Genomic DNA, 27,820 nt, shown 5'->3' with positions numbered 1-27,820 from the left:
GCAGGGATGCAAGAAACAGCCAGCTGCCACACCTGCCACCCTGTAGGGTAAACAAGGAGAACAAGGAATTGAGGCCATAAATAATCAAGAGACAGCATTTGGCCTAGATGGCTGAAGTACATATGAAAGGAATAAGTTCAGTGAGCCCAGAGACTTTCATCTTCCCATGCATAGAAGAATACTAAATTTCCTAACTGGATATCTAGTTTTCCTTACTTGTTTACTTAACGATAATCTTTGATATTCAGACTACCTGCCCCCTTTGTTGCAAACTTGTATGTCTTCTGACTCCCTCTCCTGCATCCTTGGAGTAGTCTTCTCAGGGCTTCTGAGATACTGCCTCCTGGGCTTGGAGTCCTTAACATTACAACCAAATAAAATAACTCTCTACTAATTTTTTAGTTGACAGTTTCATGGGTTTGAGGCTTCCCTGGTGGTACAAATGATAAAGAATCTGCCCACAACATGGAAGACCAGAGTTAGACACCTGGGTAAGGAAGGTAATCTTGCCTAGAGAATTCCGTGGACAGAGGAGCGTGGTTTTGCTACAGTCCATGGGGTGGCAAAGAATCAGACACAACTGAGTGACTAACACTTTCACACTTTTTCACTTTCATGGATTTGAATTAGGAAGATCTGAGTCATATTCTAATCCTCTGACTTTGTGTATGCCGCCTAAACTGAGATCATAGTTTTAATTGAACATAAAATGTCCTATTTGATTCTAAGCAGTGAAATATGGTTTTGTTTGCTAGTAAGCTGATATTTAATTTCCTTCCCAAGTGAGCTAAACTTCAGTGATAGTTACAATAGTGTCTCATTCAAACAATGTTTAGAACATTTAATACTGTCTGGGAAGATACCAGCCTATGACAGTAGGAGAATCAGTAATTTAAAGGCAATTTTAGCTGGAAGCAGTGTCCTGGACATCAAGGCAGCTGTTTTTGCACTTTACAAAGCACTAGAGGTATCTTTAGAATTTCCAAAGAGTGGTACAAACCAGGCAGAGCCCACCTACCCCAGTCCATCTCCATTTTATCTGTATTCTATGGATTAGGCTTCTATATAAGATATGGTTTAAAGAAAGATTTTAACTACTTTTAAACGTTTGATCTCATTGCTCCCAGCTCAAAATCCATTTCTTGTGGACATTACAGAGTTGAACTTCCTTAGACTTTCAGGAGTTGGTGATGCAGGGTAGAAAGAGATGGGACATATGTGAAAACTTCTGCTAATTTGTCATCATTACATATTTTTGAAAACCTTAATTAAATCATTTGGAAACATCACAATGATGTTTGAAAAATAGATCCTCAATATGAGTGAGATTATATTATCAAATATCTTTGTTTCCCTGGCAGTCACAATCTATGTGTATAATTGAAAATTACTTCATTGTATTTTTAGTCATTTAAATTTTGTTTTCTAACTCTTAAGTCTTTTTTTATTCTGCAAATATATTTGTTGTCTGCCACTCCCCCCCCAAAAAAAAAGAAAAACCCTGAATATTTGTGTCTAGGCTCACAAACATACACAGAGGCAATGACCACCGAGTGACAAGACTTGCTGGGTTTGCACATCACTGTTGCACCACAACTTTATTGTTTGTTTCTATTAGAATCCTCTCAGTAACCCCATGTCATCTTCAAATATTTCATGGGGCAAAAAAGAGAGAAAGCATTTGTAGTCTTATTATTATTAGAAAACTCCATCTTTTCTTTCTGGCAAATCAGCAACTTAAAAAAAAAACCTCACACTGTTACAGAAATAGTTAAGGGTTCCACTCTAAATAAAATATTCTAAGAATTTATTTCTCTCAGTATCTGTTTCTTCGTTTTCTAACTCATATTTTTTCATGGCAACAAAATACCGAATGAAAGTTTCTCCTAGAGCCTGTCTCAGACATTGATCTTCCTCTAGTGCCATGAGGGCATGTTCCAGTTTCAAAGGGATCTCAGAAGGCTTGGACTGATGAAGGTCTGTGCTGTTCTCTGGACCAGCCAAAACACCATCATCGCTGTAAAGTCCATCCATGCCTGCAGCAACAGTGGCAGCCAGTACCAGGTAAGGATTTGCTGTGGCTGAGCCCAGTTTATTTTCTATTCTAGTGCCTTTCTCACCATGACACTTAATATTAAAAGCACAGCTGTTATCATTGTACCCCCACGTTGTCGGCACACTCTCCTTCAGGTCTTTGCTCTCTTTAGAATAACGTTTCCTGCAGCTAACAGCAGGAGCCATCAAGCAGCTGAGGGCAGCAGAGTGCTTCAAGAGGCCTGCCAACCATTTTTTCCCAGTAATCGTGAGTTGCTCAATTCCAGAACTGCTGCAGAACATGTTTTTCTTCTCATCAACATCCCAGAGACTATGAGACAAAATTCCTGAATTACAGAATCCAGTCTCAATGAAAAAGCTGGTGATATAATTATACTTCCTTGCCACTTCTTTGACAGCCATTCTGAGGGTAAATGCATTATCAGCTGAACTGATGCCAAATTCAGGCAGAAAACAGATTTCCATCTGGCCAGGCCTGGTAGAGGAGGAAAAGCTCTCAACATTGGCCCCAGTGTGATACAAACCATCCACGAGTTCCTGGATGAATGGCTGGTCGTGATTATTTAGCAGTGCTGAAGCAGGAAGAGATATGGTTTTTGAATTGATAATTTCAGGTATACCAAAAATGCAAAAATCATAAATGAAAGCAGAGAGCAGGGAGAATCCAGCATCCTGCAGCTGGCTCAGCTGCCTTTTGGCGATGTGCCTCGGGGAGGTCAGAAGAGGCTCCCCGGTCACAGTGAACGTGTCACAGATCACTCTGGCTGTTCTCTTGGCCCACGGCAGAACTCTGAAGGTTGATAGCTCTGGCATCAGTACTATGTCACTATTAAAACACGTTGCTCTAATGTGATCCACTTCATTGTCCTTAGGATTTGGTATCAATTCAAGGTAACCTCGGGGCATGTAAACACCATGAATCACTTTTTCCTAAAGAAGTTAAAGGACAGAGCAATCAACTTTTGAAGCTTGAAACCAAACAAAAAAGTTGGGGGATGAGAAGTGGGAGTGGGATAGCATTCCTAATGAGAAAAAAAAAAAAAAAAAAAAAAAACCCAACATGCTTCATCTCTTAGTTGAAACTAGCTTATTACAGATACATTTTAAATAGTTTAAAATAAGATTCTCAAAGGTAATTTATAAACAAGTCAATAGCTCTAGTCTTTAGCCTTTGGAGACTTTATATGCTCATGCAAACAGCACTCATAAACAAAAGCTATAGCATTAAAGAAAATGTCTTTATAGCAAATGAAAAAGGTAAAACCTAAAGGAATTATTTGAAATGATTATAACCAAAAGTACTTTTTAAAGTCACTTTTTATCACATGGCATAGTTGCTAATACTGCCAATAAGGCTTTATTGCAACTTATTCTATTGTAATCCTCCAAAAAGAGTCAGTAGACCGTCTGCAGTCCTTCTCAGAGAGCTCACTGGTCACACACAGGACACATGGGACAGGGGAGCCAGGGTTGCTGACCATGGCTCTTCTCTCCTCACTCACCTTTACAGTCCACTAATGAGCAAACTACCTCATAGGCACAGAGTTCCAAAAACCTTGCCCATGAATGTGGACCTAAGTTATAGTTTCCAGAATGTTGTAACCTTCAAGTCAGCATGACTTGAGTATCACCAAATCTATTTCTAGTCCTAATTCTGTCATTAATTGCTTGTGTGAAGTCAGACAGGTCATGGTACTATATACATGCCTCAGCCGCCATATCTATGAAACAAAAGTGTTAGATTAAATGATTGCTAATGTATTTTCTGGTCAAATACCGGTTGGATTCAATAGATTTAGTTTTTATTTACCTTTTCTATGTACCACACAACTGGGAAATAATGAAGTATGAAGTTGAATAGACACATAATTTTTTTTTCTAGAAATTGTGTGGCAGGAATGTCAATAAGGTTTCATGTGTTGAAATTTACATTAATGGGTAGAGAAAAAGTTGACTGTAAAGTTCAGTTCCCGTGATGTCCGTGAACATGGTGAGGTTAATTCTGCAAGCCAATTCTGTTTTTATATTAAATACCTCTAAATCTCAAAGAGCATGGCTACTGAAGAGCAGCTGGTACTAGAAGAGGTGATTCTTCTGCAATTGGTGTTGAGTCACTGCCTCCTTCACTTTCCACCATCTCTACACAATTTCAAATGTTATTTGACTTATGTGATCTGAATCTACCTTTACCAGTAATAAAGTTGATAAGTCAAGCACTATTCAATGACTTTAATTTTTCAACCTACTCACGGACTTGTATATATAAATTTCATGTGTGTGTGTGTGTGTTCAGTTCAGTTCAGTCGCTCAGTCGTGTACGACTCTTTGCAACTCCATGAATTGCAGCATGCCAGACCTCCCTGTCCATCACCAGCTCCCAGAGTTTACTCAAACTCATGTCCATCGAGTCAGTGATGCCATCCAGTCATCTCATCCTCTGTCGTCCCCTTCTCCTCCTGCCCCCAATCCCTCCCAGCATCACGGTCTTTTCCAATGAGTCAATGCTTCGCATGAGGTGGCCAAAGTATTGGAGTTTCAGCTTCAGCATCAGTTCTTCCAATGAATACCCAGGACTTATCATCTCCTTTAGGATGGACTGGATGGACCTCCTTGCAGTCCAGGGGACTCTCAGTAGTCTTCTCCAACACCACAGTTCAAAAGCATCAGTCTTTTGGTGCTCAGCTTTTTTCACAGTCCAACTCTTGCATCCATACACTACCACTGGAAAAACCATAGCCTTGACCAGACGGATCTTTGTTGGCAAAGTGATGTCTCTGCTTTTTGATATGCTATCTAGATTGGTCATAACTTTCCTCCCAAGGAGTAAACGTCTTTTAATTTCATGGCTGCAGTTACCATCTGCAGTGATTTTGGAGTCCAAAAAATAAAGTCTGACACTGTTTCCACTGTCTCCCCATCTATTTCCCATGAGGTGATGGGACCAGATGCCATGATCTTAGTTTTCTGAATGTTAAGCTTTAAGCCAACTTTTTCACTCTCCTCTTTCACTTTCATCAAGAGGCTTTTTAGTTCCTCTTCACTCTCTGCCATAAGGGTGGTGTCTTCTGCATATCTGAGGTTATTGATATTTCTCCTGGAAATCTTGATTCTAGCTTGTGCTTCATCCAGCTCAGCATTTCTCATGATGTACTCTGCATAGAAGTTAAATAAGCAAGGTGACAATATACAGCCTTGACGTACTCCTTTTCCTATTTGGAACCAGTCTGTTGTTCCATGTCAACTTCTAACTGTTGCTTCCTGACCTGCATACAGGTTTCTCAAGAGGCAGGTCAGGTGGTCTGGTATTCCCATCTCTTGAAGAATTTTCCACAGTTTATTGTGATCCACACAGTCGAAGGCTTTGGTGTAGTCAATAAAGCAGAAATAGATGTTTTTCTGGAACTCTCTTGCTTTTTCGATGATCCAGCGGATATTGGCAATTTGATCTCTGGTTCCTCTGCCTTTTCTAAAACCAGCTTGAACATCTGGAAGTTCTCGGTTCACATATTGCTGAAGCCTGGCTTGGAGAATTTTGAGCATTACCTTACTAGTGTGTGAGATGAGTGCAATTGTGTGGTAGTTTGAACATTCTTTGGCATTGCCTTTCTTAGGGATTGGAATGAAAACGGACCTTTTCCAGTCCTGTGGCCACTGCTGAGTTTTCCAAATTTGCTGGCATATTGAGTGCAGCACTTTCATAGCATCATCTTTCAGGATTTGAAATAGCTCAACTGAAATTCCATCACATCCACTATCTTTGTTCGTAGTGATGCTTTCTAAGGCCCATTTGACTTCACATTCCAGGATGTCTGGCTCTAGGTCAGTGATCACACCATTGTGATTATCTGGGTCGTGAAGATCTTTTTTGTACAGTTCTTCTGTGTATCCTTGCCACCTCTTCTTAATATCTTCTGCTTCTGTTAGGTCTATACCATTTTTGTCCTTTATTGATCCCATTTTTGTATGAAATGTTCCCTTGGTATCTCTAATTTTCTTGAAGAGATCTCTAGTCTTTCCCGTTCTGTTGTTTTCCTCTATTTCTTTGTGTGTGTGTGTAGGTGGATTTAAATAATTTTTTAAAGATACATGTTTGACTTATTTGGAACTCTTTAAAAATGTTTTGAAAAACTCCAGTTTTACTCAGTGTAAAGCAAATTAGAAAATTACAATTTAATATTGAAAGAAATATTTAAATAATAATCTTTGGGGATGCTTAATTTTAATACTTTTGTATAATACTGACTGATGTCCCTTCCTAAGAAATGTTTCAATAACACAGTAATCAGTTATTAAAATAAATGCATGACATAAACTGAAAAAAAATATCAATTCTCAAACATCTGAAAATTCAGTGTTTCTTAATATCAATATTTTTGAAAACTTAATAATATTTGTTAAGTCATCAAGCTTTCTTTTTATATTTGCTTCTAAGTCTTTTGTCATAATTTTCTCATATCAAACAAGGGTTAGATTGGTTTTCAGTTTGAATTGCTGTTTAGATTACAATAAAATTAGAAAGAGTAATAAGGACCATACACTTGCAAATGAATTAAATCAAAAGACATTCAGCCATAACTACTTGCAAAACTCACTTGGAAAAATTGTGCAGGGATACTCTTAGACCTGGACACACCATGGAGGTCTGTTGCTTCAAATCGCACAAATTGAAGGTGATTTTTGGCCATCTCTTGTTTAATGTGCTTCATTCTAGAGAAGAGTTGAGGTGCAGTAGGAACTTGAGTGTTGTCCCTGGTGTTATCTGTAAAATAAAGAATGATCTAAATCATTAGATCATGATGAACTGAGAAGTAAAATGAGGCTAAAGAATAGGGAATTTGTCATTATGATCATTAGCAAAAGCATCATGTTTCCATGTCTTTGTCTTAGAGCTGGTGATCTTATCTTTCTTAGCCTGCCTTTGCCATATTCCTGAGGACATAGTCTCTAAACAGCCTGAGAGATTATCACTTGTGATGAAGTTCAGTCTAAGAGTATTTGCTTAAATAAACAGAAGTATTATATGGAAATACTTACTGAAAATGTCTTTGTTTTCAGAAATTAAAATATATTTCCCTCACTGCTTTGGCACCACATAAGATGTATATAGATAAGTATCACTGAAAAGACTTTGAGCTTCTTGAGCTTCTTTGAGCTTCACTATTTTTGAAAATTTAATGATATTTATTAAGTCATCAAACTTTCTTTTTATATTTATTCTTAAGTCTTCTGTCTTAATTTTCTCATATCAAACAAATCATAATTTCATAACTTCAATAAGAGAAAAAAGATAGCTTTGTGAAGTGAAATTATTCAAGGCAGAACTAAAATTAACAGTCTTAATTGTAATTAGCTTTGCATTTCTATTGGGTAAATAAATGCTGTTTGGGAGCTGAAAGTATACATTTAGCTCCTAGGGGAACAATAATGTGTAGTGGTATTCCCCAAATAAAAACGTTTCCGTAATATTAAAGGTAAAATTATTTGTTTTTGTTTATTTTCTGTTGGTTTGCTTTTTTATTTCCTTTTCTTTGGCAAAATGGCTTTATATCTTAATAAAAGTATCTGAATCTAAAATATCTACATCTATTTGTTAAATTCAAAACTTGTATAAATGAGAATATAAAAGTGTTTTTTGTTTGACTTAGTATGAATAGAATGCTACATTTCTTAAGTCTCTTGCCTCTGGATTTCAGTCTTATTCTTCCAGTAGCCTTGAGACTTCTTTACACAACACTGATAATAAAACTTCTAGGTTAATGATGAAAAGATTCTCCACAGTGAGGGACACCCAGAGAGGTTCACAGAGTTACATGAAGAAGAGGAAAGGGAGGAAGGAGATAGAGATTAGCAGGAGGAGAATAAGGGGGACTCAAGAGGAGAGAGACTGATCTATACAGTACTCCATTCCCTAAGTGTTCTCGGTAGCCCAGAACACCCACAGAGATTCACAGAATTGGATTGAGAAGAGAAGGGGGAGGGAGGAAATAGAGGTGATTTGGGGGAGAAAAAGGAGAGTCAAAAGGGGGAGAGAGTAATCATCACACTCCTGAGTAAAAATGGGTACTGAATATTGGATTCTTAAATGTCCAAAATTGATATCAAATACTGAAAAACAAAGATAAAAGAAATCTAGAGTAGAGGTTAGACTCTTAAAAATACAATATTAAAAACAAAAACAAAAACACAAAAAATTTAAGAAATATATATGAAGTTTGCTTTAAAAATAGGGTTCTTTTTTTTTTTTTTTTGCAAGGTTACAGTGGGTTATGAAAATGAAAATTAAGGAGTAATAGAGGAGTAATATAGGACTTGAAAAAAATAAAAGAAAAAAAGAAAAAAGAGAAAAAAATTTTTAATTAAAAAAGAAAAAGAAATAGTAAAAATATATCTAGAAAGTTCTTTGGAGCTGTTGTGGGCAGTGTGGGTTTGGTTCAGTTTCAGATAGCTCCTTGTTCCAGCTTACACTTCTCGATATCTATAGGCCCCTTCCAGTGTAGTCGGTGTTAACTACAGGGATTTTAATCTGTTGCACCTGTCACTTCTAAAGCGGTTCCCTTTGTTTATTTGGCTTCTGTTTGCAGGTCTCTACAGTGTCTAATTTCTGCCCTGACACAAGTGGGCGGAGGTGGTCTCTTGTTTAGGTTCACTTGTTCAGTCATGCTGTGGGGAGGGAGGGGCACTGCAGACAAATGTCACTGGCGTGTGTGGGGAGCACTCGCAGTGTTCCGGCCACACTGGGTTTGCCCCCGCTCGCAGCGTGTGTGCTTTCCCCGTCTACACTGCTCAGGCTCCAGGCTGCTCTACAGGGAGTGGGCCCTGAGTTGCGTGCACTTCCCAGGCCTAAGCTGCTCAGGTTCAGGTTTTCGGGTACTCCACAAAGACGCAGACTCGGTTGGGCCTGCGTTTTGTGCCCTTCCCTGGCCCGAGCAGCTCAGGCAGCCAGGAGCTTGATGGGCGCACTCTCCCCAGGTGCAGTGCGCCTTATCCCCTCCGCAGTCCCAGCCTCAGTTTCTGTGCGCACCAGTCGGGTGCGCCTGTGTCTCTTCTGGGGAACTGATCTCTGGCTGCAACCCTCCCAGCAGATGTCAACCATCCAGAATCTCAGGAAGTCTTTGGTTAGAAACTGGAAGCCTGTTTGCAGTTTGGTAGGGGATGCCCTCTCTGGGGCCACGTTTGCCCCTTTCCCCTCCCCCCCTGCCTCCTGCCTCCAGTGGGGGATGGGCCGGTCCGCAGCCAGCTAGCTCTTCTCTGGAATTGCTCAGTCCTTCCTTTGTTCTGCGAATGGGCCAGCAGTGTCTTCGGTTAGGGCTTTTTGCAGGTTAATTTTCTCTCTCTCTCTCTGCTATCCCACAGTTTAAGTTGCTATCTCACGTTAGCTCCCTCAGATTGCCCTCAGGGCTTTCAGGCCTGGTCCTTACCCTAAGCAATGCCGCCCCGCTCCTCTCCATTCCACCCCCACTTGCTGGTGGTGGATGCGAGCATCTGGGGTACTTTTCTGCTGGGAGTTGCTTTTAGGCATGTAATCTGTGGGTTTTATTTATTTTTCCTCCCAGTTAGGTTGCCCTCTGAGATTCAAAAACTTCCCCCAGACCCGCCAGTGCAAGGGTTTCCTGGTGTTTGGAAACTTCCTCTATTAAGACTCCCTTCCCGGGATGGGTCTCTGTCCCTAACTCTTTTGTCTCTTTTTTTAATCTTTTATATTTTGTCCTACCTCCTTTCGAAGACAATGGACTGCTTTTCTGGATGCCTGCTGTCCTCTTCTAGCAATCAGAAGTTGTTTTGTGGAGTTTGCTCAGTGTTCAAATGTTCTTTCGATGAATTTGTAGGGGAGAAAGTGGTCTCCCCATCCTATTCCTCCACCATCTTAGCTCCTCCCCTCCAGAAAGCTACATTTCTAATTTTAAAAAATGTATATGCAACAAGCAACAAAGTTTTACTGTATAGCATAGGGAACTATAGTCAATATCTTGCAATAACCTATAATGGAAAATAATTTCAAAATAACATATGTATATGTATAACTGAATCACACACACAAAAAGAATTCTACTTTTTGAAATTTAGTAATGTTTATCTTTTTGCCAGTTTTTCTAAATGTCCTATGGACATCTAATAACAACATATGAGATACAAAATTTTAAATATATTTGTGTAGGATATGATTAATATAAATTAGCTAAATATATTTAAATTATTAATGACATCATTCAAGATGTTCCTATTCTTATTTTTTCTGCACTTGATAAAATATTCTCAGAGAAATGTTAATATGTCTCACTATGATTATATATTTTTTCTTTTCCCTTATATTTCTTCTGATTTTTGCTTTATGTATCTTTGTTTCTTTGTTGTTAAGGTGTCTAATGGTTTATGATGTCTATTTTTTTGTGAGTGAAATGAAAGTCACGCAGTCGTGACTGACTCTTTTCGACACCTTGGACTATATAGTCCTTGGAATTGTCCAGCCCAGAATACTGGACTGGGTAGCCTTTCCCTTCTCCAGGGTATCTTCCCAATCCAGGGGTCAAACCCAGGTCTTCCACACTGCAGGCAGATTCTTTACCTTTTATCATTAAAAATATTTATCTTTGTTTCATTTAAAATACATAAATAAATTTTAAATAAAAGTTTTTTTTTTTTTTTTAAGAATGAGAGTGTAGAATATGAAAAATATAGGCTGAGTATTCAGTTTAAAAAACTTAAAAACTAAAAAATATATATTCATTTCATGACTTTTAAGATAGTCTACAAATTCTAAAACTTGAGAATTAGAAGAGATTTTGGAGATAAATCATCTAATTTAACCAATTCATTGGCTTGAATCCCAGAAAAGTACAGCCAGGTTCCCTGAATCACACCCTTTGTCCTTCACAAAACTGAAACTGGAATCCAGACCTTTTGATTCCCAGTGGTGGCCCAATGCCATAAAACAACTGAATGTATGTAAAGCCTACAGAAAGCTCAGACCCACAGTGTGCATCACAAATGTTAGATACAGTCTAAACATTTTGGTGAGGCAACAGACTGTAATGATTTGGCACAAACACTGAAGCTCATCTGCCTCCATCCTTATCCTGCCTTTGCCTTGGTGACTTTTCTTATCTCAACTTTCTTATGTGCCTCAGCTTTCTCACTGACACAATATTACCTACTTCATGGGCTTGTTATGATGATTAAACAAGTTACTTAAGAGTTTCTGGTAGACAATAAGCACCACATCAATGCTCCTTAAATCTATCAATTTGATACAACTATTCTAACTCTGGTAATGGTACCATGATCATGTCTGAATCTGAATATATCAATCTATCATATCACTGACATTGAGCAGCTGTAATTTTAAAACGATGCTTGAATATCACTTTTTGAGATGTAGTTAGGCTTTTAAACCAAAAGACTGGCAGTTTAAAAACATAGCTTAAGTAGATTTTAAGTATATGAAGCATGTGGAAAGCAAGTTACTTGTTCCACCTATGCAAATATATTAAGAATGCTGTCTTGTCACTGATAAATTTGGCTTCTCTGAGGCTCCATAAGCTTCATAACTACCTTCTATTTAACACAAACAAGCTCTAGCAGTTACATTGTTTTATGTTAAATTAGCAGTTGCTGTGTTTCCAACCTATTATGAACTATTGGGTGTTTTGCCCAAAATGAATAATTCCCCTTAAAGAAAATAAAATTTGTAGGCACTTTAAAATATGGAAAATTTCAGACAATTAGTATTTTAAATGTAATAAGCAATTACATGTAAACTATAAATATATTAGCAACATAAAACTCTTATTAAAGAAAGTCATCTAACTGGTTCACCAATAATACAATCACAGATAATCTAGTTCTTTGCTTTATCTGTGCCTTCTAAAATTATTACTATTCTGAAGTCTGTGTGTATCTTTTCCTGTATGTTTGAATTTTTTACAATATATGTACATGCTCAACATATTATATTGCTTTGCATTTTAAAAAATCTATATAAATGTTTTCCACTAAAAAAATAAAATTACTATAATAAATGTATGTTATTTTAAAATAAGAAAAATATTTATCCACTCAATATAGTTTTTTATTGTTGCTGTTGTTGTTACCACATACTATTTATACTGGACATATATCTAGGAAACAGCCAGAAAAAGAATGACACCCTAACAGAGCTTTACATTATTGAGTGAGAAAACTACAGGCAATAAACATGCATCAAATGCAAAGGGGGGATAATTTGCCATGGTGAAAATGCTGAAAAAAAATCACCTGAAGTATTAATTCTATGAGATTTGATCAGAATGTGGACAGGTTAAAACCTCTGATTCACTCTAAGATCACCAAGTTGCACTATGGCTGGGCAGTGAGTGTACCTAGAGTTGCCATAACAAGCACCACAGACAAGGAGGCTTAAACAGATATTTTCTTCCAGTTCTGAAGGGTAGAAATCCAAGATCAAGGTGTCAGCAGCATTGGTTGGTTTCTTCTGAGGCCTCTCTCCTTGGCTTGTAGATGGCCATCATCTTCACATGGTTTTCCCTATGTGTGTATGTTTCCTAATCTTCCCTTCTTATTGGGACACCACACCAGACATATTGGATTAGGGCCCACGCTACAGATCTTGTCATTGTTGTCCAGCCACTCAGTCATGTCCTACTTTTTGCAACCCTATGGATTGCAGCACACCAGGCTTCTCTGTCCTTCACTATCTCCCAGAGCTTGCTCAAACTTATGTCCATGTAGTTGGTGATGTGATCCAACCATATTGTCCTCTGTCATCCCCTTCTCCTCCTTCCTTCAATCTTTCCCAGGGTCTTTTCTAATGAATCAGCTCTTCATATCAGGTGGCCAAAGTATTAGAGCTTCAGCTTTAGCATCAGTCCTTCCAATGAATATTCAGGATTGATTTCCTTTAGGATTGACTGGTTTGATCTCCTTGCAGTCCAAGGAACTCTCAAGAGTCCTCCAACACCACAGTTCAGAAGGATCAGTTCTTTGGTGCTCAAACTTCTTTATGGTCCAACACTCACATCCATACATGACTGCTGGAAATACCATAGGTTTGACTAGTTGGGTCTTTGTCTGCAAAGTAATGTCTCCACTTTGTAATATGCTGTCTAGGTTGGTCATAGCTTTTCTTCCAAGGTGCAAGCATCTTAATTTCATGGCTGCAGTCAGCATCTGCCATGATTTTGGAGCTCCCCAAAATAAAGTCTGTCACTGTTTCCCCATCTATTTGCCATGAAGTGATGGGACCAGATGCCATGATCTTTGTTTTTTGAATTCTGAGTTTTAAGGTAGCTTTTCCACTCTCCTCTTTCACATTCATCAAGAGGCTCCTTAATCCCTCTTTGCTTTCTGCCATAAGGGTGGTGTCATCTGCATATCTGAGGTTATTGCTATTTCTCTTGGCAATCTTGATTCCAGCTTGTGCTTCATTCAGTGCGACATTTCACATGATATACTCTGGATATAATTTAAACAAGCAGGGTGACAATATACAGCCTGATGTACTCTTTTCCTAATTTGGAACCTTGGGAGACAGACCTTATTCAACATTATTCAACAATAATTATGTCTTTTAACATTCTGTCTTTAAATATAGTCACATTGTAAGGTACTAGGGATTAAGACATCAACATATCAATTTTGAGAAGACAGAATTCAGCCTATAATAGTATACTGATCAGTTTCCATTTTATTCACCACCTGCCATATTATTTAATACATGTTTACTGTCTTTCCCTGCTTTCATGTCAGCTCCAGGAGAGCTTGCCTATTTATTTATTTACTTAATGCTATATCTCCAGTACCTGTAGCAGAATAGATATATCACAGGCACTCACTGGCTATGTCTTTCATAATTTAATAATTAATGTGATTTAATTAATTAATTAATGCATATTGTGTGCTTTGACCTTGTCTAATTAAAAGGTAAAAATTGGTATCATATGTTTTGATATGTATCCTAAGTATCAATTTTTTATTTATAAGTTTAATTCTTTTACCAAATATGAGAGTCTTATTCAATCAAATTTCATTTCCAAGGCATCAACTAATCTGAATTGTCTGAATTTCTTTTCTTCAAATAAATCATACTTGCTAGTTATAATGAAATGTTTTGGTCAATGCTTCCCAGATGTAAGATGAAGAGCAGGCAGAAATTTTCCAGCTCAGGGGTCATTTGTTTTCTTAGCCACAGTGTGGCTCCTGGGTGGTGTTTTCCTTTCTCTTCTTCTCAGAGATTTAATAAATTAAATCATTGTTCTTTTATAGAGGAAATGCAGGATAACCTGGCATGAAAACCAGGAAAAAAACAATAAAAAGTCAGAGTGGGGGGAATTGCTTCTTGAAAAAATAGAGTTTTAGTAAATTCAAAGTAGTTATTACAGAGAAGAAAATATCATGTTGAAATTCCTTACATTTATTTTGGGGATTGACTTTAATATTTATTTTGAAATTATTTGTTGGTGGTTTGTTTGGAGTTGTGAACTTTCTCATGCCTAGGATCTGTAAAAAATCTACCTCTGGGCCAAAGCAGAAGATTCTGAATTAACCAAATTGAGTCAATCAATAATTGTATTCACACCCCTTGTCATAGCTGATTGGTGCAAAGAGAGCTCATGATACAGTTCTCTCCTCAGATATTGAGACTAAATTCCATTTCTCTCTTATGGCTGAAACTACATAAAACAAAAGCCACAAACTATGGAAAAGCCAATGCAACCAGGAGATGTTTTCTCATTAGCCTTCCTAGGATTTTGGAAGCTTTTTAAAGTTAGTTAACGTACATATTAGAAATTTTCATATAAAAATCTTGAGCTCAAACTTCTCTTGAAAAAAGAGAGAGATTGGGGAACACTGGGTGAACATTTGTCCACCACAACCATTGGTTGGGACTCTGAGGTGGCCTTCAAATGGGGTATGTATGCAGCTTATAATTCATGGGTTGGCAAATGTTTTCTGTAAATGGGCACATAGTAAATATTTGCAGTTTTGTAAACCATGTGGTCTGTGTTGGTTGACATGTCATCTCTGTCATTATAGACTAAAAAGAGACATAGAAAATACAAGTTTATTTACTGAAACTGGTCAGTAAGCTGAGCTTGCACCTGGCCATAGTTTACCATCCTCTGCTCTAGTTTCCTCATAGCCTGCACTCACTACTTTCTCACCAACCCATCTCATTCATCAGCATTATCTGCCTGGCCTCTGCGGTATTTGTATTAATATAATAGACATTGATGCTTAGAGGCTGTTGGTGCTCATGTTCTTTGCTTATGAAGCCACAGAGAATTGTAGAGATGAGAGATTATATGAATTTCCCCCAAGATATTGATACCCTAAACCTTGGAACTTATAGAATATGTTAAATTGCAGGGAAAATGGGACTTTGCAGATGTAATTAAGGTTATGGACTTTAAAACAGGAATATTGTCTTGGATTATTCAGGTAAGCCCTTAAAAGGAGAGAAATTTATTCAGCTGTAGGCAGAAAAGGTGTGTGAAAGAGAAAGATTTCAGAGAAATCCCAAACATGAGAAGAATCTGAGGCACAACTGGCTCCGAGATATAGAACCAGAGGCTTCCAGGAGCTAAGAGCCACACCAGTTGGCAGGCAACAAGGAACAGGAACCTCAGTCCAGTGACTGCAAAGAACAGTGTCCTCCCAACAGTCTAAATGGTCTTTGAAGTGTATTGCTTCTTAGAGTCTCTGGCTAAAATCTGAGATGGCCAACACCTTGACTTTGGCCTTGCCATACTTGAAGTAGAGAAATCAACTGTGCCAACCGAAACTTCTAGTGTACAGAACTGTGAGATAATGAATTTTATTCTTTTACAGTGATAAATTTGTTCAGAGACAACAGAAAACTAATATATATGGAGTCCTGACAGTGTTCACACTTGGCCTCTCTGTCATCCTTAGGCGCTGTATGTAATAGAGAATTTTACCTTGCCCCAAAAGAGCTCTGGCCTTTACACTTAGCCCTGGTGGGTAATAGCTAATCCCTTAGAATGTCCTGTCTGATGAGGACAGGATGTCTTTGGTCTGTGGCCAAAGTAGAAAGTCCAGCAATGTCATTTACTATTGAGTCATGTGGTATCAACTTGACCCCAGTGGGCCCGGAGACTGAGGTCAGCTATGTGGAACTGACTGTGGAGTTGACTGTGGAGCTCTAATAAAGACTGGGCACACCAAAGCTCAGGTGAGCATCCCTGGTTGTCAATACTTCAATTACTTTGTCGCAAGTCATTGCCAAGAGAATAGTGCTGTCCATGACTTCATTCAGTTCACTTCAGTTCAGTCGCTCAGACGCGTCCGACACTTTGTGACTCCCATGAATCACAGCACGCCAGACCTCCTTGTCCATCACCAACTCCCAGAGTTTACTCAAACTCATGTCCATCGAGTTGGTGATGCCATCCAGCCATCTCATCCTCTGTCGTCCCCTTCTCCTCCTGCCCTCAATCTTTCCCAGCATCAGGGTCTTTTCCAATAAGTCAGCTCTTTGCATCAGGTGACCAAAATATTGGAGTTTCAGCTTCAGCATCAGTTCTTCCAATGAACACCTAGGACTGATCTCCTTTAGGATGGACTGGTTGGATCTCCTTGCAGTCCAAGGGACTCTCAAGAGTCTTCTCCAACACCACAGTTCAAAAGCATCAATTTTTCAGTGCTCAACTTTCCTCACAGTCCAACTAATCCATACATGACCACTGGAAAAACCATAACCTTGACCAGATGGACCTTTGTTGGCAAAGTAATGTCTCTGCTTTTTGATATGCTATCTAGGTTGGTCATAACTTTCCTTCCAAGGAGTAAGCGTCTTTTAATTTCATGGCTGCAATCACCATCTGCAGTGATTTTGTAGTCCCCCAGAATAAATGACTACATTAGGAGAGAACAAATGGGAGCTACATGCTTAGAAGTTCCTTGGACACTTCATCATAAATCTTTTCCATTGATTGACTTTAATCTGCATTTTTTTTCACTGTAAAAAACCATAATCTTGAGCATAATAGCTTTCAGTGAGTTCTGAATTCTTGTAGCCAATTATAAAAAAAAAATTTAGGGAACATATCTTGAAACTGGTGTCAGAAGTGAGAACAGCTGGTAGACACTGTACTTCTAACTTCACACCCTGATATATTTCTACCTTTCCAAACTTTGTTTCTTCAGTCTTTTCATCATGAATTCCCATGCGAAATAAATAAATTTTAAATTATTTTAAATTAGTGTCTATCTCAAGGATCCCATTTTTTTGACCAATACACTCACAGGTCAAAATAGCTATATTATTGTTGATAACCCACAAATTTGGAAAAGCGGAATTTCTAGTATCTGACCTTAATTTAAGGTATTTAATCAATTTTGAGTTTATTTGTGTGTGTGGTGTTCTAACTTCATTCTTTTACATGTAACTGTTCAACTTTCCCAGCACCACTTACTGAAGAGACTATCTTTTCTCCATTGTATATTCTTGCCTTCTTTGTCACAGATTAAGTGATTAAATGACCACAGGTATGTGGGTTTATCTCTGGGCTTTTTATCCAGTTCCATTGATCTATATTTCTGTTTTTGTTACAGTAACTTAGTGTTTTCATTTGTAGCTTTGTACTATGTATGAGGGCTTCCCTGGTGGCTCAGTGGTAAAGAATCTGCTTGCCAATGCAGGAGACATGGGTTCGATCCCTGGTTGTCAGGAAGATCCCCTGGAGAAGGAAATGGCAACCCACTCCAGTATTCTTGCCTGGGAAATCCCATGGATACAGAATCCTGGCTGGCTACAGTCCATAGGGTTGCAAACAAGTCAGAGAAGACATAGTGACTGAACAAATACAACACTATAGTCTGAAGTCAGGGAACAGATTCTGGAAGAATCTCTTTTTCTTTCTCAAGATTGTCCTTGGCCATTTGGAGTCTTTTATGTCTCCATACAAATTGAGAAACTTTTCATTCTAATTCTGTGAAAATGCTATTGGTAATTTGATAGGGGTTGCTTTGAATCTGAAGATTGCCTTCAGTAGTCATTTTGCCAATATTGATTCTTCCAACCCAAGAACACGTTATATCTTTCTATCTGTTGTGTCATCTTTAATTTCTGTCATAATTATATTATAGTTTTCAGAGTACAGGTATTTTGTCTCCTTAGGTAAGTTTATTCAAAGGCATTCTATTCCCTTTGATGTGATGGTAAATGGTATTGTTCCCTTAATTCTCTGTCTGATTTTTCATTGTTAATATGTAGAAATGAGAGAGATTTCTCTGTATTAATTTTGTATCTTGCAGTTTTACTGAATTCACTCATGAATTTTAATAGTTTCACCTTTAGGATTTTCTTTCTATAGTATTATGTCATCAGCAAAAATTGACAGTTTTACTTCTTTTCTAATTTGGATTCTTTTTCCTCCTTTTTCGTCTTTGATTGCTGTGGCTAAGATTTTCAGAACTATGTTGAAAAAAATCTTTTAGAGAAAAGCATAGGCAGAACACTCTCTGACATAGCAATATCTTTTTTGATCCAGCTTCTAGAGTAATGAAAATAAAAACAAAAATAAACAAATGAGACCTAACTAAACTTAAAAACTTTTGCACAGTAAAGAAAACCATAAGCAAAAAGAAAAGACAGCTCACTGAATGGGAGAAGATATTTGCAAATGAAGCAACCAACAAGGGACATATCTCCAAGATATACAAAAAGCACATGCAGCTCAATATAAAAACAAACAAACAACCCAGTAAAATAACAAATAGATCTAAATAGACATTTCTCCAAAGAAGACATATAAATGGCCAAGAGGCACATGAAAAGATGCTCAATATCACTAATTATTAGCCAAATGAAAATCAAAACTAAAATAAGGTATCACCTCACACCAGTTAAAATGGCCATCTTCAAAAAACCAACAAATATTTAATGCTGGAGAGGGTATAGAGAAAAGGGAATCCTTCTACATTGTTGGTAGGAATGTAAATTGGTACAGCCACTATGAAGAACACTATGGAAATTCCTTAAAGACTGAAAATAGAGCTACCATATAATCCAGTAGTCCCACTCTTGAGCATATATCCAGAAAAAAACATAATTCAAAAGGATACACGCACCTCCAAGGTTCATTGCAGCACTACTTGCAATACTAAATATCAATCCATGAAGGAATTGATAAAGAGGTGGCACATATATACAGTGATAATTATTCAGCTATAAAAAAGAATGCAATAATGCTGTTTGTAGCAACATGGATAAATCTAACAATTGTTATACTGAGGGAAGTAACTCAGACAAAAACAAATACCACATTATATTGCTAATATGAAGAATTAAAAAAAAATAGTAAAAATGATCCTATTAACAAAACAGAAATTGAGTCACAGATATAGAAAACAAACAGGGATATCAAGCAGGGAATGGGGGATGGATAATTTGGGAGATTGAGATTGACATATATGCACTACTACATATAAAACAGATAACTAATGAACCTACTGTGTAGCACAAGAAACTCTATTCAATACTCTACAATGACCTGCATGGGAATAGAATCTAAAAAAGAAAAAAAAAAATAGAATAACAGACTTTCACTTTTAGAAAAGATTTGAGAGATCATCCATTGCAAATCCTCATTTTTCAGGTGAGCAGCCTACTGGGCAAAGAAAACAAAAACATTTTTATAAAGTGATAGGTGTAAAAATTACAAGTATTCTGACTCCCAAGCTAACATCCAACATCACATTATCATTAACTCAGATACAAATTTGAGATTAGCGGCTACACCCATAAAACAGTTTGTTCCATAGACCTTACCAGTATCACTGGAGTTTGGGTGAAATTCACCATCAGGAGCAATGATTAATGTTGGAAGGGGCAATGGTTTTATCACTACTGTCTGATCCTTGGAGTCCTTGTCATCTGATGTCAAATGAGATTCAGGAGAGCCAGGCGCCATGACTGGTTTGTTGGTATCTGCCAGTGTGTGGCACACTCTGAGGTTTCTATTCTTTTCTGTAGAAACAAAGAAGAGTGTAAAGGCTTTCTGCCCATTTTTGATTAGATTGTTTTCTTGATATTGAGTTGTATAAATATTTTGGATATTAATCCCGTGTTGGTCATGCCATTGCAAATATTTTCTCCCATTCCATAGATTGTCTTTTGTGTTTTGTTGATGGTTTTCTTTGCTGTGCAAAAGCTTTTAAATTTAATTAGGTACCATTTGTTTATTTTTGTTTTTATTTCTTTTGCCCTGCTCTAAAGAAAATATTGACTGATGTAAGAAAATATTGTCACAGTTTATGTCTTCTAGGTATTTTATTGTGTCATGGCATATTTGGGTCTTTAAACCATTTTGAGTTTGTTTTTGTGTAGGTGTGAGGGAGTGTTCTAATTTCATTGATTTATATCCAGCTGTTCAGCTTTCCCAACACCAATTGCTGAAGAGACTGGTTTTTTTTTTCCCTTCCATTGTATACTTTTGCCTCCTTTGACAAAGATTAATTGACTTTAGATATGTGGGTTTCTTTCTAGGCTCTCTATTCTGTTCCACTGATCTGTTTGCCTGCTTTTGTGCCAATACCATGATATTTTGATTACAGTAGCTCTGCAATATTGTCTGAAATCGGAAAGGATTAGACCTCTAGCTTGTACTTTCTCCTCAGGACTTTGGCAATTCTGAGTCTTTTTGTGGCTCCATATAAATTTTACTGTCATTTATTCTGCTTCTGTGAAAATTTTCCTGGCTAATTTGATAAGGTTCTTATTAAATCCTGCAGATTATTTTGGGTAGTATGGCCATACGTGCAAAATGAAGTAGACATTTCTCCAAAGAGACACCAACTTGGCCAACAGGCAAATGAAAAGCTGCTCAACGTCACCAATTATGGAAAATAAAAAACACAGTGAGGTATCATATCACAGCAGTCAGAATGTCTATTACCAAAACGTCTACAAATAAATATTTGATAGGGTGTGGAGAAAAGGGAATCCTCTTATACTGTTGGTCAGAAAATAATGGGTGGGAAAATGGGTGCAGCCACTATTGGAAAACTATATGCAAGTTCCTTAAAAAATTAAAAATAAAGCTACCATATGATCCAAAATCACACTCCTGGTCACATATCCAGAAAAGATGAAAGCTTTAAGTTGAAAGGATATGTGTACCACAGTGTTCATAACAGAACTATTTACAATAGTCTAAACAAGGAAAATAAATGCAAAAAGGCAATATGGTTGTCTGAGGAACCTTACAAATAGCTGTGAATAGAAGAGAAGCTAAAAGCAAAGGAAAAAGGGAAAGATATACCCATCTGAATGCAGAGTTCCAAAGAATAGCAAGGAGAGATAAGAAAGCCTTCCTTAGCAAACAATGCAAAGAAATAGAGGAAAACAATAGAATGGGAAAGACTAGAGATCTCTTCAAGAAAATTAGAGATACCAAGGAAACATTTCATGCAAAGATGGGCTCAATAAAGGACAGAAATGGTATGGATATAACAGAAGCAGAAGATATTAAGAAGAGGTGGCAAGAATACACAGAAGAACTATACAAAAAAGATCTTCACGACCCAGATAATCACAATGGTGTGATTACTCACCTAGAGCTAGACATCCTGGAATGTGAAGTCAAGTGGGCCTTAGAAAGCATCACTACGAACAAAGCTAGTGGAGGTGGTGGAATGCCAGTTGAGCTATTTCAAATCTTAAAAGATGATGCTGTGAAAGTGCTGCACTCAACACTCCAGCAAATTTGGAAAACTCAGCAGTGGCCACAGGACTGGAAAAGGTCAATTTTCATTCCAGTCCCAAAGAAAGGCAATGCCAAAGAATGTTCAAACTACCACACAATTGCACTCATCTCACATGTTAGCAAAGTAATGCTCAAAATTCTTCGTCAGGCTTCAACAGTATGTGAACTGTGAACTTCCAGATATATTCAAGCTGGATTTAGAAAGGGCAGAGAAACCAGAGATCAAATTGCCAACATCCATTGGATCATTGAAGCAGCTAGAGAGTTCCAGAAAAACATTTATTTCTGCTCTATTGACTATGCCAAATCCTTTGACTGTTTGGACCACAACAAACTCTGGAAAATTCTTAAAGTGATGTGACTACCAGACCACCTTACCTGCCTCTTGAGAACTCTGTATGCAGGTCAGGCAGCAACAGTTAGAACTGGACATGGAACAACAGACTGGTTCCAAATTGGGAAAGGAGTATGTAAAGGCTGTGTATTGTCACCCTGCTTATTTAATTTATATGCAGAGTACATCATTAGAAATATAAGGCTGAATGAAGCACAAGCTAGAGTCAAGATTTCCGGGAGAAATATCAATAATCTCAGATATGCAGATGACACCACCCTTGTGGCAGAAAGTGAAGAACTAAAAAGCCTCTTGACGAAAGTGAAAGAGGAGAATGAAAATGTTGGTTTAAAACTCAGCATTCAGAAAAGTAAGATCATGGCATCTGGTCCCATCACTTCATGGGAAATAGATATGGAAACAGTGAGAGACTTTATTTTGGGGGGCTCCAAAATCACTGAAGATGGAGATTGCATCCATGAAATTAAAAGACACTCTTTCCTTGGAAAAAAATTTATGATCAACCTAGACAGTATATTAAAAAGCAGACATTACTTTGCCAACAAAGGTCCATCTAGTCAAAGCCATGGTTTTTCCAGTAGTCATGTATGTATGTGAGAGTTGGACTATAAAGAAAACTGAGTGCCAAAGAATTGATGCTTTTGTTGGAGAAGACTCTTGAGAGTCCCTTGGACTGCAAGGAGATCCAACCAGTCCATCCTAAAGGAAATCAATCCTGAATATTCATTGGAAGGACTGATGCTGAAGCTGAAACTCCAATACTTTGGCCACCTGATGTGAAGAACTGACTCATTTGAAAAGACCCTGATGCTGGGAAAGATTGAAGGTGGGGCCAGGAGAAGGGGACGACAGAGGATGATGGTGGATGGCATCACTGACTCAATGGACATGAGTTTGAGTAAACTCCAGGAGTTGGTGATGGACAGGGAGGCCTGGCATGCTGCAGTCCATGGGGTCGCAAAGTGTCAGACACGACTGAGCGACTGAACTGAACTGAGTCATGGAAACAATCCAAATGCCCATTAATGTATGACTAGCTTAAGAAAGTGTGGTATATGTTGTTGTTGTTTGTTTCTTAGTTGCAAAGTCATGTCCAACTCTTTTGTGACCTCCAAAGACTGTAGCCTGCCAGGTTCCTCTGTCCCTAGGATTTCCCAGGCAAGAATACTAGAATGGGATTCCACTTCCTTCCCCAGGGGATCTTCCCAAAACATGATCAAGTCCATGTCTCCTGCACTGGCAGGTGCATTCTTTACCACTGAGCCACAAGGGAAACCCCCGAAGCTTTGTTTTGTTGTTTAGTCACTAAGTCATATCTGACTCTTTTGTGACCCCATGGACTGTATCAAGGTTCTTCTGTTCATGAGCTTTTGCAGGCAAGAATACTGGAGAGGGATAAATACAGTGGAATATTTGTTGTTGTTGTTCATTCTCTCAGTCCCAACTCTTTGTAATCCCATGGACAGCAACATTCCAGGCTTCTCTGTCCTTCACCATCCCTGGAGTTTCCTCAAATTCATGTCCACTAAGTCAATGATGCCATCCAGTCATCTCATCCTTTGTCACCCCTTCTCCTCCTGCCCTCAATCTTTCCCAGCATCATGGTCTTTTCCAATGAGTCAGCTCTTCGCATCAAGTGGCCAAAGTATTGAAGCTTCAGTTTCAGCATCAGTCCTTCCAATGAATATTCAGGGTTGATTTCCTTTAGGATTGACTGGTTTAATCTCCTTGCTGTCCAAGGGACTCTCAAGAATCTTCTCCAGCAACACAATTTGAAAGCATCAATACTTTGGCGCTCAGCCTTCTTTATGGTCCAAATATCACATTCATACTTGACCTTTGCTATCAGTGATGTGTCTGCTTGTTAGCACAGTGTCTAGGTTTGTCATAGCTTTTCTTCCAAGGAGCAAATGTTTTTTAATTTCATGGCTTCAGTCACCATCCATGGTGATTTTGGAGCCCAAGAAAATAAATAAAGTCTGTCACTTTTTCATTATTTCCCAATCTATTTGCCATGCAGTGATTGGACTAGATGCTATGATCTGAGCTTTCTGAATGTTGAGTTTTAGGCCAGCTTTTCCATTCTCTTCTTTCACCTTTGTCAAGAGGCTCTTCACTTCTTCACTATCTGCCATAAGGGTGGTGTCACCTGCATATCTGAAGTTATTGGTATTTCTTCCAGCAATCTTGATTCCAGTTTGAGATTTATCCAGCCTAGTATATTGCATGATGTTCTCTGTGTATGTTAAATAAGCAGGCTGACAATATACAACCTTGACGGACTCCTTTCCCAATCTTGCACCAGTCTGTGGTTCCATATCTTGTTCTAATTGTTGCTTCCTGACCTGAATACAGGCTTCTCAGGAGACAGGTAAGGTGGTCTGGTATTCTCATTTCTTTAAGAATTTTCCACAGTTTCTTGTGACCCACACAGTCAAAGGCTTTGACTTAGTCACTGAAGCAGAAATAGATGTTTTTCTGAAATTCTCTTGACTTTCCTGTGATCCAAAGTATGTTGGCAATTTGATCTCTGGTTTCTCTGCCCTTTCTAAATCCATCTTGTATATATAATAGTTCTCAATTCATGTCCTGTTGAAGCCTAACTTGAATGATTTTGAACTTTACCTTGCTAGCACATGTAATGAGTGCAATGGCGCAGTAGTTTGAATATTCTTTGGCATTGCCCTTCTTCAGGATTGGAATGAAAACTGATCTCTCCAGCCTGGTTTCTGCTGCTGAGTTTTCCAAATTTGCAGGCATATTGAGTGCAACACTTTCACAGCATCACCATTAGGATTTGAAATAGCTCAGCTGTTTCATCAACTCCAGCTCTATTAGCTTTGTTCATAGTGATGCTTCCTAAGACCCACTTGACTTTGCATTCCAGGATGTCTGGCTCTAGATGAGTGATCACACCATCGTGGTTATCTGGGTCATTGAAGATCTTTTTTGTATAGTTCTGTGTATTCTTGCCACCTCTTTTTAAAATCTACTTTTGTTAGGTCCATATCATTTCTGTCCTTTATTGTGCCCTTCTTTGCATGAAATGTTCCATTGGCAGCTCTAGATTTTCTTGAGCAATCTCTAGTCTTTCCCATTCTATTGTTTTTCTTTTATTTCCTTGCATTGTTCAGTTAAGAAGGCCTTTGAATCTCTTCTTGTTATTCTTTGGAATTCTGCATTCAGATGAGCATATCTTTTCCTTTTCTCTTTTGCATTTTCTTTTCTTTTCTCAGCTATTTGTAAGGCCTCCTCAGACAACAAGTTTCACTTGCAGGATTTCTTTTTCCTGGGAATGGTTTTGGTCACCATCTCCTACACAATGCTACAAGCCTCCAGCAATAGTCCTTCTGGCACTCTGTCTACCTGATCTAATCCCTTGAATCCATTTGTCACTTCAACTGTACAATCATAAGGGATTCGATTTAGGTCATATCTGGATGACCTAAATAGGTGGTTTCCCTACTGTTTCCATTTAAGTCTGAATTTGGCAATAAGGAGTTCATGATCTGAGCCACAGTTAGCTCCCAGTCTTATTTTGCTGACTGTGTAGAGCTTCTCCATTTTTGGCTTCAAATAATATAATCAATATGATTTCGGTATTGATCATCTGGTGATGTCCATGTGTAAAGTCATCCCCTGTGTTTTTTGAAGAAAGTGTTTGCCATGACCACTGCATTTTCTTGGCAAAACTCTGTTAGCCTTTGATCTGCTTCATTTTGTACTCCAAGGCCAAACTTTCCTATTACTCCAGGTATCTCTTCACTTCCTACATTTGCATTCCAATCCCCTATGATGAAAAGGACATCTTTTTCTTGGTGTTAGTTCTCAAAGGTCTTGTAGGTCTTCAAGAACCATTCCATTTTAGCATCACTGGTTGGAGCATAGACTTGGATTACTGTGATGTTGAATGGTTTGCCTTGGAAATGAATCAAGATCATTCTGTCATTTTTGAGATTGCATCCAAGTACTTCATTTTGGATCTTTTCTTGGCTGTGAGGGCTTTTCCATTTCTTCTAGGTGATTCTTGTCCACAGTAGTAGATGTATTGGTCATTTGAATTAAATTTGCCAATTCCCATCCATTTTAGTTCACCAATTTCTAAAATTTTGATTCACTCTTGCTATCTCTTGTTTGACTACTTCCAATTTTCCTTGATTCATGGAAATGACATTCCAGGTTTCTTGCAACATTGCTTTTTACAGCATCAGACTACTTTCACCATTAGGTATATCCACAACTGGGCATTGTGGATGCTTTATTTGGCTCAGGCTCTATTCCTTTTGGAGCTATTTCTCTGCTCTTCTCCCGTAGTATATTAGACACCTACTGACACCTTTCATATCTTTTGTGTCATATCCCTTTGCCTTTTAATAGTCTTCATGGGATTCTCAAAGCAAGAATGCTGAAGTGGATTGCCATTCCCTTCTCCAGGGGACCACATTTTGTCAGAACTTTCCATTTTGACCCATTCATCTTGGATGGCCCTACATGGCATAGCTCATAGTTTCATTGAGTTACACAAAGCTGTGATGCATACGATCATTTTGGTTAGTTTTCTCTGACTGTGGTTTTCACTCTCTGTGTCCTCTGAAGGATGAGGGTAAGAGGCTTTTGGAAGCTTCCTGATGAGAAGGACTGGCTTTGGGAAAAACTGGGTCTTGTTCTGGTAGGCAGGGCCATGCTCAGTGAATCATTCATCCAATTTTCTGCTTATTGGTGGGGTTGTGCTCTTCCTGTATTTAAACCTGACCAAAAGACTTATGCCAGCACACGGTGCCTCCCAGGAATAATGCTGCCAGTGTGCCTGACCTTGAAGCAGGCCACTGTCAGCCCACACCTGCACTGGAGACTTGCAAACACTCCCAGGCCAGTCTGGCTCAGCCCCTTGTAGGTCCATTGCTGCTTTCTCCTGGGTCCTGGTGCACACAAGGCTTTGTCTGTACCCTCCAAGACTCTCTGTTTCTTCAGTCCTGTGGAAGTTCTGTAATCAAATCCTGCTGCCCTTCATCACATTCCCTTGGTATTCTTAGTCCTTTGCTGGATTCCCAGGTTAGGAAGTCTGTAGTGGCGCCTAGAACTTTTGCAACAGTGTGAGAACTTCTTTGGTATTTTTCTGCAATTCGTGGATTGCCCACCTGGTGGCTGTGTGGTGGGGCTGATGCCAACCTCCTCCAAGAGGACTTATGCCCCATGCCACTTCTCCCAGGACTCCTGAAGCCAGGGCCTGCATCCCCACAGCAGGCCACTGCTGACCCAAGCCTCTGATGGAGACCTTCAAACACTCACAGGCAGGACTGCTTCAGTCTCTTGTGCTGGTTCCTGCTCCTGTCCCTGGGTTCTGGTGCACACAGAATTTTTTCTGTGCCCTCCAAGTGTCTCTGGAAGGTATTACTGGTATATTAATAGGCTGGTGCAAATGTAATTGTGGGTTTGGACCACAAATTTTAAATCATTAGAGCTAAACTCAAACACATCTTTATTAGTCAAAATAGGAACCATTTCAATCAACACATTTTTGTCAATGAGAAATAAGTTTGTTTATTCCTATAGCACAAAAATCCATGCTTCAGGATTTGATGAATTCTTGGAAAGCATTTTCTGCTTCTTATGGATTGTGGAAGCATTTTATCTTCAAAAAGTTGTTGAGATGCTTGAAGGAGTAATAGTCAGTTGGCAAGAGGTA

General features: G+C 38.5%; 1 protein-coding gene across 1 annotated transcript in view; it reads right to left on the bottom strand.

Moving 5' to 3' along the window:
• Positions 1-1,785: 1,785 nt before the first annotated feature.
• LGSN (lengsin, lens protein with glutamine synthetase domain) overlaps positions 1,786-27,820 on the bottom strand; it is a gene marked incomplete at its 5' end in the record, with an annotated part of 28,773 nt that continues 2,738 nt past the window's right edge. The window contains 3 exons of the mRNA XM_070463915.1: positions 1,786-2,985; positions 6,648-6,814; positions 19,844-20,041. Coding sequence (XP_070320016.1) covers positions 1,786-2,985; positions 6,648-6,814; positions 19,844-20,041 — 1,565 coding nt within the window. The remainder of the gene's footprint in view (positions 2,986-6,647; positions 6,815-19,843; positions 20,042-27,820) is intronic.

The sequence above is a fragment of the Odocoileus virginianus genome, unplaced genomic scaffold (genome assembly GCF_023699985.2).
Source record: "Odocoileus virginianus isolate 20LAN1187 ecotype Illinois unplaced genomic scaffold, Ovbor_1.2 Unplaced_Contig_9, whole genome shotgun sequence".
In the NCBI taxonomy this organism is placed as follows: Eukaryota; Metazoa; Chordata; class Mammalia; order Artiodactyla; family Cervidae; genus Odocoileus; species Odocoileus virginianus.
The sequence above is the reverse complement of the archived record's forward strand: the minus strand, read 5'-3'. Positions and strand labels throughout refer to the sequence as shown.